This window comes from Saimiri boliviensis, chromosome 1, assembly GCF_048565385.1.
Source record: "Saimiri boliviensis isolate mSaiBol1 chromosome 1, mSaiBol1.pri, whole genome shotgun sequence".
NCBI classification, from domain to species: Eukaryota; Metazoa; Chordata; class Mammalia; order Primates; family Cebidae; genus Saimiri; species Saimiri boliviensis.
The window spans coordinates 198000396-198013796 of NC_133449.1; the positions used below are offsets into that span (position 1 = coordinate 198000396).

The 13401-nt window shown below is 39.5% G+C and overlaps 1 protein-coding gene across 3 annotated transcripts in view; it reads left to right on the forward strand.

Annotated features, from left to right (window-relative positions):
• EPB41L4A (erythrocyte membrane protein band 4.1 like 4A) overlaps positions 1–13401 on the forward strand; it is a 261977-nt gene that overhangs the window by 186255 nt on the left and 62321 nt on the right. For 2 of the 3 annotated variants that reach the window (XM_010339877.3, XM_039467417.2), the window contains one exon: positions 1264–1385. In XM_010339877.3, coding sequence (XP_010338179.1) covers positions 1264–1385 — 122 coding nt within the window. The remainder of the gene's footprint in view (positions 1–1263; positions 1386–13401) is intronic. The other variant, XM_074382709.1, reaches the window with a different exon arrangement.

Below are 13401 nucleotides of genomic sequence, written 5' to 3' on the forward strand. Positions count from 1 at the left end.
GAAAATTTGTGTTACCCCATGTACTTTTTTTTTTTTTTTAAAAGAAGTTACATTTCAAGCAAAAGAAAATGTCCTCCTAGAATTTAGTAACAACTCTCTTGGTGAATATTGGGAGAGGTTTGCTTCTGTCCCTTCCTGAATTTCCATGAACTGTTACCGAACAGGAATTACCATTATAGATGGGCCCTGGCATCTTTATTTCCCTGGTAGCTCATACCACACATCCCAACTTAGCCTGATGCAGTCATTTTTATGAGGGTTGTAGGCATATTCATTCTTAATAAAGGTGGATGGTGTAGTGAGGAGGAGAAATTTTCCTCATGTGAAGCATGTGAAAGATAAGTTTTAAGTCTGTTTAATCTGTTTTGGGGAAACATTCACCCATACTTAACCTGTAAATGTAAGCTGAATAGGATTTAAGGCCATTAAAAGACTTTTTCCCCCCATAGATGGCTCTACTTGGGGGTGAATCAAACTAACCTTGTAGAAATGCATTTTTCCTGTGCCCGAAATGATGTCTTCCTGTGTGAAAGCCAGGATCATTCAGTAGCTCAAATTCAGCAATTGTGGAATAAATTGTTAGTAAGACACATGTTCACTGAGATCCAGCAAACTGAAGCACATGATTCCTTGGGAAAATGACTTGAGAAGTTTGGGCCATCCCTAGGGAAAGCTGCCCTGGAACCTGCGTGGTATCTGTAGAGCAGCAGTGCTTTGCATGGGGTTCTAGGCCTGACTTCAGTCTTCCAGACACTTGATCTGGCACAGGTGAGGTGGGTACAGTAAATGGCTAATTGTGCCATGGCAGAGTCCAGAATAAAACCATAGTGAGTGGCCCTGTGGGGGATGCTTTACAACCTGCCCTGTGAGTACAATATGGAGCTCATGTGGAATCATTGCCCTCCCATAGTTTAGCTCAATTAATTTCATTATTATTAAGTGACCCAAAAGACTCAGCAACCTTTATTTCCAGCCCATCATTCTACTTAAATCTAACTCGTCCTTTAATAAATCCTTTCTTCCTGTTTCCTTCTCTGAAAGATTTTCCTTCTGTCTAATGTAAATCTCCTCCTAGAATTTAATAACTACTCCTTTGGTCAATATTGCAATAAGAATCAATTAAAACCCCATGAATAGTTATGACCAGTTGAGTCTGTGTGTTTTATCTTCTCTCCATACTTTGCAGATTTTCTGAATGACCTGTTGTTTAATTTTGTGGATGCATGGTTTTACCTTTGCTAATCAAAATGTTGCACTTTCAAGTGGCAGGACAGCTTTGCAAATGAGTCGAGATCTTTCTATTCAGCTTCCCCGGCCTGATCAGAATGTGACAAGAACTCGAAGCAAGACTTACCCTAAGCGAATAGCACAAACACAGCCAGCTGGTAAGTCATGGTGCCCCTGAGTTACCTGTATAACCTTGTGTTTCCCTTTAGGCTGGTGTATGAGATATACTCAGGTGATGTCTATAACTGTATAGTCTTTTTATTGAAATTTTTAATATTAAAACTTTCTAATATTGGAACTTTTAATTTGATCTTAGAAATATTCAAGCAGTCAGTAATTATTAAGAAGACAAATAGTCATCTTGAATCACCATGACCTGCTTAGTGACTATACTTTCTTTTTATTTTTTGAGATAGAATCTTGCTTTGTCACTAGGCTGGAGTGTAGTGGCATGATTATTGCTCACTGCATCCTCGACGTCCTGGGCCCAAGTGATCTTCCAACCTCAGCCTCCCAAGTAGCTGGGACTGTAGGCACACACAACCATACCCAGTTATTTTACTTTTTTATAGTGGAGATATGGTCTCAGTATGTTGCCCAGGTTGGTCTCAAACTCTTGGGCTCAAGTGATCATCCCTCTTTAGCCTCCCAGAATGCTAGTATTACAGGCATGAGCCACTATGCCTGGCCCCATACTTTCTTTTTGAAGCGTTTTTATTTTAAATAAAATCTTTGCTGGGCACAATGACTCATACCTGTAATGCCAGTGCTTTGGGAGGCTGAAGCAGGAGGATGGTTGGAACCCAGGCATTTAAGGTTGCAGTGAGCTATCATGTAGCTGCACTCCAATCTGGGTGATAGACTGAGACCTTATCTCTTAAACAAACAAAAACCCACAAGACAAAATGCTAAACTGAGTAATTTCTTAGTTTGATGTATTTGAGTTGAAATTGAAAAGACTCTTAGCAAGAGTCTTTAAAAAAATTACCACTGGTGAGGCTGCAGTCCTAGCTATTCAAGAGGCTAAGGCAGGAGGATTGCTTGAGCCTGGGAGTTTGAGTATACCCTGAGCAACAAAGTGAGTCCCCATCTGTAAAAATACAAGTAGAAATTAGGAGCGCTATTGAGGTGGCTTAATTTCAGCTTCATTTGTACAGAATCCAGTTGGTTTTTTGTTATTATTAGTCTTTTATCATGTAACAATATACATATAGAAAGTGTATAAGTAAAATATACTTATGGATCTACATATATGTATACATATGTGTATATACACATGCAGAGTTAATCTAGCCAGCATCCCCAAAGTGCAACATGGGCATTTCTCTGATTAGCATTCTCACTGTCTCCTCCCCTCAGTTAGAGGAAACTTCTGTTTGACTTTGCAATAATTTCATTCCTTTTCGTTATAATTTGTCAGTGTTTCCTGAAAAAATTAGTTTATTTTGCCTGTTTTTAACATTGTATAAATGGATCATAGTATGTGTTCTTTTATGTCTTGATTCTTCTTGCCAACATTATATACAGTGTGTACTAAAGCATGTTTTTTTTTTTTTTCTTGCTGTAAGTATTCTAGTGTTTGACATTTTATTCATTCTACTGTTGATGGACATTTGGGTTATTCGTATTTTTAAAAATAAAGACACTGTTTCTTTAATAAAACCACCCAGTCAGTCAGCTTTAATTCATGTTCAGTGTTCATTGCTCACAGAATTTTACTGTGAAGTAATATTGCTGACGTTAGTTTGTGGCTTGCTTATAGATCACCCTTGTCTAACACTCTCCAATGTCCTTTCACAGATACTATGTTGTTCGAGCTTCACTCCATGAGGTGGGGCAAGGGAAAGAGTATTTTACAGATGAGGAGCATATGGTTCTAGCACTTATTCAGAGGTGTGGCCAGGACAGGAGCCCAGGTCTATTGGGTCTGGCATATTATAGGAAGTAAATGAAATTTTTAGTACCAACATTAACATCTGAACATTTGTGAAAATTGACATAGCATTATGATGTCTGTCATTTCATTTAATCCTTGTGTCAGGCCTGTGAAGAAACGTTTGGGAGTTTCTTCTGCCATTCCTGTGTGTGAGAATGTCACCTGACTTACTGCTTCTGAAGTCAAATTAAGTCTGACTGTAGTTCCATGCCCCGCCCCTCCGCCGCCCCCCATCTTGTTGGCTGGGAGGAAATAACATTCTTTCTGGTGGTTCTACGTTGAAAAGAAGAAAACATGACTGAAATTTGCATGAGATTACCTTGCCACATCAGTATTATTGTTACCTCCTTTCAGCTAATGAGGAAACTAAGACTAAAAGGCAGTTTGGCTAAAATGGCTGTGGAGTAGGTTTACTGGGCATTGGTTACTGACTTGTCTGAGTCCAGTGAGAGAGAACACGCTCATATGCAACAAGTTATATGAAGCTTATGTATTACTTACACATGGGCAGCAAGAGGACAGAGGAAACCGAGGGTCCACTGTGAGCTCGTCCCCCAAGGCTCAAGAAAGCTGCCTGGGGTAGATGGAGTCTTGACTGCAGGGGCCTCACTTTCCCCACGCCATTGGAGGGACCCTGAATGAGGTGACCTACTCTGAATTGAATACCTCAGGGAACACTCACTAGGTTAAAGCTTTGCAGGACATCCTGCTTTCAGGGGAGAAAGGAACAAAGCCCAGGCTGTCCTGGACAGTTTCCTTTTAATGAAGGATGTTACTTTCCTTAAAGGGAGCAGGAGAAAGGCCCGGGCTGTTTTAGGCAGTTTCTCCCTATCTCAGGATACTGTATCCCCAGCACATTCTGCAGTTATTTCTTGAGAACTACAAGCAAGAAAAGGGGAAGACCTGTCTTACAATTATATACTAAAGGTGGCTTTGGACAGATTATCTTAGTTCTCTAATGCCTAGTCTTATGCTTTATCTTAATATTTTGTATTTCAGCAGTCATAAATCCCATTTGGATCAACTGCAGTGTGGCTAAAATGAATAAGCAAACTTGCATAACCCTATGCTATTTCTGAAACATCAAGCCTCATAAAATTATCCTGAGATCACCTGAAAATAGCAAAAGCATTTCCTGCCTCAAATCAACAATTTCTTCTACTTGAGATGCAGAATTACACATGCTCTTTCTATAAACCTGTGTAGTTGCTTTTTTTCTTCTTCTTGCGTGCTCTAATGAAAATGTTTGCAAGTATCTGCCTCTGTTAACACAGAAAAAAATGATTTGACTCTCCTTGGAAGCTTAAATCCCAGAAGCTGATTAATTAGGAGAAGGTGTTTGTTTTTTCTCGGCTTATGTAGTACCAGACAAATATAGTTTTCACAGAGCAGCATGAGCCATCACTTCCATCCTAGCCCACACCTGAGGGCAGCCTCTCAGTTCCACTCTGCTCTGCTGTAGAACATATGGAAAGGGGTCCCCACAGCACAGCCTGTTGAGTGTATCAAAACAGACTCTAGTAGTGGGTGAGGGTATAGGTGGGCAGGTGGCTAATGTACAGCCCAGCCTTTGTGAAGGACAGCCTCCCAGCATCAGGTGGATCTCTCTCTGTTTTTTCTTTTTTTGAGACAAGGTCTCACCTTGTCACCCAGTCTGAAATGCAATGTTGTGGCCATAGCTCACTGTAGCTTCGAACTCATGGTTCAAGCAATCCTCCCACCTCAGCCTTCTGTGTAGCTGGGATTACAGGCACAGGCCACCACTCCCGGCTAATGGCTTTTAATCTTTTATTTTTTGTGGATGTAGGGTTTTGCTATGTTTTAAGGCTGGTTTCAAACTCCCAGCTTCAAGTGATCCTTACACTTTGACCTCCCAAAGTGTTAGGATTACAGGTGTGAGCCACTGTGTCTGGCAGGTGGATCTTTTTAAAATGTAGAATGTATTATGCTTTAATTATTATACAAATACGTACTTGTTTTATAAAATTTAGAAAATGTAGAATTTTCTTTCCCAAAAAGATAGAAAAAAACCTTTCATATTCAACTCTATTCTCCTTATAGTAGCACTGTATTTTACAGCCTTTTGGTCAATTGTATATTTTTCCCACACAAGTGGTAGAATTGTAGGTTTTCAAGTTGCTTTTCTTATTTAATAATACATCATGGATCTGTTCTAAGTCTTTAAATGTTCCTACACAGTGCCATTTTAATATCTGTATGATTTTCTGCTGTGTAGACATAGAGATATGACCTAATTGATGCAAACAACTTTTAATTCTTGAATATTTAAGCAGTTTCAAAATTTGAAAACCACAAATAGCACTAAAGTGAATATTCTTGTGGTGATATCTTTAAGCATTAATGACCATTTATATATTTTAAACAATGATGTATATTCATCATTTTTATTCTAAAAACGATTAAACAATGGTGTGTTAAAATTTAAGACTTTGCTGAGAGCACCTTTCACTCCGATTTTTGAATTGCTTTTTGCTTTTATCCTGACTTTTCTTTCTTTCTTTTTTGAGGTGGAATCTCACTCTCCCTCTCAGGCTGGAGTGCATTGGTACAATCTTGGTTCACTGCTACCTCCACCGCCCAGGTTTAGGCGATTCTCTTGCCTCAGCCTCCGCAGTAGCTGGGACTGCAGGTTGCACATCACCAAATCTGGCTAATTTTTGTATTTTTAGTGGAGACAAGGTTTTGCTACATTGCCCAGGCTGGTCTCGAACTCCTAACCTCAGTCAATCCACCTGCCTCAGCCTCTCAAAGTACTGGGATTACAGCTGTGAGCCACTGTGCCCAGCCTATCCTGACTTTTCAAGCCTGTGTTCCACAAATAGTGATGGGTTCTAGGGACCTAAAGGTGACTTTCCCCTTGACAGTGTTATTTTCCTGGGTGGGGAAGGACCATTTTGCAAACGCCGGTGGTCCAGTGATCCTGTGTTACACTTGCTCTTGTGCAAATATGAAGGATGTTGTGGGGCAGGGATTAATTGTTTCATTTTTTAAATGTTATGTTTTCTTCTTCCTCTAATTCAAATGTACTTTGCTTTGAGCCTCAATTGAACCTGGCTGGTGGAAAGCGATTGTGAGCCATCTCCAAGTCCTGAGGTTTTGGCAGGCTTCCAACTCAAAGCAGAATATTTGAAGAGGGTCCTCTGGTCCCTACCTATATCAGTACTGCCGTGCTTCCTATTTGTATGCTTTTTGTTGAAGCCCACTAGGCCCTATGAAGTGAGGCAATTCTTCATGAAGCTGTCCTGGAGTATGTGTGTAAGATGGAAGGGGTTTTGGATGAGGCTGGGAGCCTCCTGGGCCCTGAGTCTTGCCTGCTTAGGGAGACCATACAGCCAGGCGTGCCCTGCCCATCTTTCTCCTACACATTGGGCTCCAGAGCAGCCCCTCGCCCAGAAGCTTCCTGTTTCTGGGACTCATTTGAGGGTAGCTGAGAAGGAAAAAAAGAATAGCTCTCATTTTTTAGAAATTATTTTGTATTGGTTAAAGGGAAACAAAAGTGTTACCTTGGCAAAGTACAGTTACTTAAATTTTTATTTTAAAATGTTCATGATTTTTTTTTAAATTTTAATAATTTTTAAATAAAAAAGTTTAAGACAGGAGGTTATTTTATTAGATTTTACTGTGTTTGGCAAAAAGGAGTTATGATTTAAATAACTTTTGCTCTAATAAGGCCAGCTGTTAATTTTCATGAACTGATCATATTGGTATTATCTCTAAAATAAAATTTTAGAACTAGTTTTTGGAATCATTAGCATAAACTGCCACTTCTAATTTAACATTTGTATGTAATTGAGAACAAAACAAGGATGCCCACTTTCACCAATTCTATTCAACATGGTACTGGAAGTCTTAGCCAGAGCAATCAGACAAGCAAAAGAAATAAAGGTCATCCAGATTGGTAGAGAGAAAGACAGACTGTCACTGTTCGCTGATGACATGATTGTATACCTAGAAAACCCTAAAGACTCATTCATAAAGCTCCTAGAACTGGTAAATAAATTCAGCAAAGTTTCAGGATACAAAATTAGTGTACACAAATCAGTACCCCTGCTATACACCAACATCAGCCAAGCTGAAAATCAAATCAAGAATTCAACCCCTTTTACAACAGCTGCAAAATAATAATAATACACTCTCTCTCTCTCTCTCTCTCTCTCTCTCTCTCTCTCTCACTCAGTCACTTAGGAGTATACTTAAAACAAGGAGGTGAAAGACCTCTATAAGGAAAACTACAAAACACTGCTGATAGAAATCTTAGAGGACACATCCCATGCTCATGGATAGGTAGAATCAACGTTGTGGAAATGCCCATACTGCCAAAAGCAATCTACAGATTCAGTGCAGTTCACATCAAAATACCATAATTCTTCACAGAACTAGAAAAAAATCCTAAAATTCAAGTAGAACCAAAGAAAAGCCCCCATAGCCAAAGCAAGATGAAGCAAAAAGAACAAACCTGGAGGCATCACATTACCTGATTTCAAACTATATTACAAGGCTATAGTTACCTAAGCAGCATGGTGTTGGCATAAAAATAAGCATGTAGACCAATGGAACAGAATAGAGAACCCAGAAAGAAAGCCAACTACAGCCAGCTAATCTTCAATAAAACAAAAACAAAGTGGGGAAAGGACACCCTGTTCAACAAGTGGTGCTGCAGTAACTGCCACGCCACATGTGGAAGAATGACACTGGATCCTCGTCTCTTACCTTACATAAAAATCAACTAATGATGGATCAAAAACTTTGAGACCTGAAACCATAACAATTCTAGAAGATAACACTGGTAAAACTCTTCTAGATGTTGGCTTTGGCAAAGATGTTCATAGGTAAGAACCCAAAAACAAATGCAATAAAAACAAAAATAAATAGATAAGACCTAATTAAACTAAAAAACTTCTGCACAGCAAAGGAAGTGATCAGAGAGAATAGTCAACCCACAAACAGGGAGAAAATACTTGCAAACTATGTATCCGTCAGAGGACTAATATCCAGAATCTATGAGGAACTGAAATCAGCAAGAAAAAAAATGAATAATTCCATCAAAAAGTGAGCAAAGTACATGAATAGACAATTCTCAAAAGAAAATACACAAATGGCCAACAAGCATATGAAAACATGCCCAACATCACTAATTATCAGGGAAATGCAAATAAAAATGGCAGTGAGCTTTCACTTTACTCCTGCATGAATAGCCATAATTAAAAAGTGAAAAAAATTAATAGATGTTGGTGTGGATGTGGTGAAAAGGGAAGAGTTTTACACAGCTGGTTGGAATGTGATCTAGAACAGCCACTATGGAAAATAGTATGGAGATTCCTTAAAGAACTAAAAGTAGACCTACCATTTGATCCAGCAATCCCACTATTGGGTGTCTGCCCAGAGGAAAAGAAGTCATTATATAAGAAAAACACTTGCACATGATGTTGATATAAGCACAATTCACATTTGCAAAAATATGGAACCAGCCTAAATGCCATCAACCAACAACTGGATAAAGAAAATGTGGTATATATATTAATATGTACACAAGAGAAAATACTCCACTGTAAAAAGGAACAAAATAATGGTATTTGCAGCAACCTAAATCAGGTTGGAGACCATTATTCTAAGTGAAGTAACTCAGGAATAGAAAATCAAATATTATATGTTCTCACTTTTAAGTGGGAGCTAAGCTGTGAGGATATGAAGGCATAAGAATGATACAATGGACTTTGGGGACCTGGGGGGAAGGGTAGGAGAGGGGTGAGGGATACAAGACTATACACTGAGTACAGTGTGCACTGCTCAGTTGATGGGTGCACCAAAATCTCAGAAATCACAGCTAAACTTATCCATGTAACCAAAAACTACCTGTTCCCCTAAAACTATTGAAATAAAAATGAATAAACAGCTCCCCCTTCCCCCCCACAGAGAGTTATTTAGTGGAGTGGGACTAGGCAAACTTTTTTCACAAAGGTCCAGATAATAATGAATATTTTAGGTTTTGCAGGCCGTGTGGTTTCTGATGTGGTGAAAAGGGCACACTTTTACACTGCTGGTTGGAAGGTAAACTAGAACAACCGCTATGGAAAATAGTATGGAGATTCCTTAAAGATCTAAAAGTAGCGTTACCATTTGATCTAGCAATTCCACTATTGGGTATAGTGAAGTAACTATTCACCTCTGCCATTTGTAGTACAATAGCAGTCACAGAAAATACCCAAATGAATAAACGTGGTGTGTTCCAAAAAAACCACAACAAACATTTGTATATAATTTTTTTTAAGTTGTGATGGGGGTTATTACTTTTTGTTAGATTGTATCATTAATTTATACTAAATGAGACTATTTTAGAAGACTTTTTTTTTTTAAATTCTGAAGTTAAATTAATTCAGTCAAACTAGATGACTAGTCTCCTTACCTTGCATCCCAGTTCTCTGTACCTTTAAAAGCATGTTTATTCACCCCTCAATCAGGAGTAATAAATGCCCTGACAGCTAAAAAGCCGTTGTGTTTAGTTCGCCAAGTACAGACCCTGGCACCTTTATGAGGAAGTACATTCCAGAGTCAAGTGCCCTGCACCCAGCAGCCTGCTTCCCCACCCAGAGGAGGTCAGCATCAGGGCAGGCAGCCAGAGCATTCCTGCAAGTCTAAACTGCCTCAGAGGAGCTTGAGTAAAGCCAGAAAAGAGACAGCAGGAGGAAAAAGTGCCCTCCTGGTACAGCCCTCTCTCTGACAAGGTCTTGGCAACTCACACAGTTGGATTCCTGTCAAAGGAGGGAGTCTCTGCTGTCAGTATGTAATAAAGACAGAATATTTGGATATAATTCATAATTAACTATAAGAAAAGTAATGGGTTAAGCCATTTGCAGTGGTTACACAAGTCTGTGACTATCTGATGCAGCATTTTAAGTTCTTAAAAATATCCCACTGAATACACAAATACTTGCAGCACATTTGGAAAGCAAGATAAGATGACATTTTCGGCATTCCTATTCTGGCTCTGTGGAAGGGGCTGCAAACAGTGCGTGTACAGGGTTGTGAAAATGATTTCTGATAGGATGGTTTGTGCACAGTGTGCAAGAGGACAGTTACTTACTGCTTGGACCAAGACAGCTGTTTCTGTGCAGCAGAGGGGACCTCATGTTGACAAATCTTCCAGTGTTTCAAGTGAAGTACAAAATCTGGATGTTTATGTGAACTTCCTAGAATTTGAAGTACTGGCAATTAATTTCATGAAAAAGTCTCTGTGTGCTAAATTAAACATTTCTGATAGACAGATTTGGCTTGAGAGCTGCCTCCCTGGAACCTCTCCTTGACAGAGCTGGTGTGAGTGGCTGATTGACCATTCGACAGATGACTCCATCCACCCTGAGGCTCACACTGTATTTCTGCAGCATCCTCAGTGATCACCACTATGTTTGATTCAAACACTCCATCACTCCAGACATGAACACTTTGTATTTAGTAGGTCAGTAGGCCAACTCCAGGGGATGATGGTGCCACACAGCGCTTGATCCCCCATAGTGAATGATTTGCCTGAGGGTAGCTGACCAGTACCTATTGTTGACCTGAGGTGGGCGCAGTCAAAGCAGAACAGACAGAAAAATGCTTTGATACAGTGAAGTACAGCAAGTATAGCTGTACTATACTTTGATGAAGTATAGCTCTGGGCTGCTGAAAAATAGCAATGTCAAAAACAATAATTATTTATTGAACACTTCTGATTGGCACATTGTGTCAGATGCAAGTCAGCAGAACCTCATTGTGGCTTGGGACAGTTAAACCTATGTTTTTGAAGTCAGAGGAAAGGCAAGTTATCTGAATAGAGATGGGTGTGTCAGTGTGATCCAGTAAGCCACATCCTGGTACATGCCGGCTCAGCTTCAGTAATCCATGTACTAGACTCGTAATATTATAAAGTCACTTAGGCAGTCTGAGCCTTGATTTCTTCCTCTGTCAGATGGGTTGCTGTCATGGGGATGCATCTGAAATGAGCTGAATGTCTTGTCAGAGCTTTTAGGGGCTTGGTATGCTTTATTTTCCTTCTCCTAAACCAAGAGGATGTCTTTTTATTCATAGTGTGGACCACTGTAAATCCATCTGTCAATGTTTGAGGTACGTTTGCTGTAATAACATCAACTTCATATACAAAATATGATGTGATTACATTGAGGTACTGTGGGCTTTTGAGAGTGAGGGGTGAGGAGAGGCCATTCAAGTACAGTGAGGGGGCTTGGGAAGGAAATTGGACATTCTCAGTTAAATCTAGAAGATTCAGTGTAAATCACATGTGAAGAACTGGACCAGTCCAAGCACACAATGTGAAGATTGCCTCTGTCCTGCCTGTTCATAGATCTTAGCACCCCAGGCAGCTAGTAGGAGGTGTCTTTCTTAAACTGTGGCCCTTTTCAGAGTGGTGTTTAGTCCAAGCCTTTTTTTTTTTTCCATTGTGCTAAAAACCATAACATTAAATTTACCATCTTAAGCATTTTAAGAGTAAGTTCAATAGTATTAAATATATTCACATCATTTTACAAGCAATCTCTAGTGTTTTCATCTTGTAACTCAAACTATACCTCCTAAACACTGATTCCCTCTTCCTGTTCCTCTCAGCTCTTGTTAATTGTCTTTCTACTTTGTTTCTGTAATTTTCACTACTTTAGGTATTTTATATGAATGAAATCATCTAATATTTGTTTGAGCTGTTTTTCTTCTCGGATTTTTTTTACACCAACATCTCTACGCTTCTCTCCTCCCCACCCAGATATTTACTGCTCTCCAGCCCTCTTGGAATTTTATATGACTATGAATTGGAAAGAACAAACTTCTTCCAGTGTGTTCATTAATGGTGATGACATTGCACGGTATTTTAAAGTTCATGTGGTTAATCATTCCGTCTTCTAAGTAAGGTGGTTTCTCCTATTTGACGTAATTAACTGCCAGGTCTACCTGAGTGCATTTTTCGTGTTAAGCAGACGATAGGAAGAGAAAAGGCAAAGCTGAAAGGGCTCCCAGAGGGGAAGCAAAGTTCTTGAATGAGGAGCACACAGAAGCTGTGGCTGTGGATCAGGGATTTCAAAAGTAATTCCTCAATCTCCGAGTTGGTCCAGGAAGATGAAATATATCACTTCTGTAATATCAGTGGAACTACTCCTGTGTTGTTGTCATCACAGAGACTGGAAAATACCTAACTAATATTCATTAGAAGGAAACTGGCCTAATAAAATAATGTGTGTTTCCCAGCCTCTGCCCCACATGAAATACCGTGTCTCTGTTAAAAGAAATCTGAGAGCAGGGTTGGAACTTAGTCGATCTGATTCCACGGTCCCACAGAAAGGCCAGGCTCCATGAGAGCCCACCAAAGGAGAGGAAAATGAGGAGGAATAATCATTGAGCATCACCATGTGCTCTGCAGATAGTATTTTACTCTCTTAAAAGATGCTGTAATTCTCACTGTTCAGGTGAGAAAGCAGAGGCTGAGACTTGTACAGAGTTAGAAAGCTGAGATAGGAACACAGCAGTTACAGTCATCGATATAGAGAGGGAAGACTAAAAATGTGATACATTTGTCTGTGCTAATATGGAATGATCTTCAGTATATAGTATATAAATGATGGGGGCAGAGAAGCAGAGGGGCCTGGTAGTATTTAATATGTTACCATTATATACAGAGACAAATTAGGTGGGAAAGTATGCATATGAATATATTTGCAAGCAGGATATATTAGGAACTAGTAACAGTGGTGACCTTTGGGAAGGGTTTCTGAGAGAATGGGGATTGGCAGTAGGAGACAGATTTATTTTCATTTGATTTTTTACTATGTGCTTTTCAAAAGCCCTACAGATAACTGTCATGAATGCATGAAATTTACAAATGCTGATTCACATTTTCAGTAGAGACATTCTCAGTAAGCTCAGAGATGAGACACTGATCTTATCCTAGATCATCGTGATTTACAGAGAAAGTAACAGAACAACATAAGATCAATAGTACAAAACTCAAATGTTAGGAATTTCTCCTGTGTCTAACAGACACAACCAGAGTCTTCCAGGATTGGGGCACAAGTCCAGGATTAAAGTACAGACGATTACATATAGGTTATCAAACCAGAGGGTGCTCCATTTAGTGAGGAAGCTCATTATGTAGTCTTTGGATTAAATGAAGTAGGGACACTGTGTTTTTTGCCCAAAGAAGTGAAGTGATTTTCAAGTGTAGCAAGTTCTAGGACACA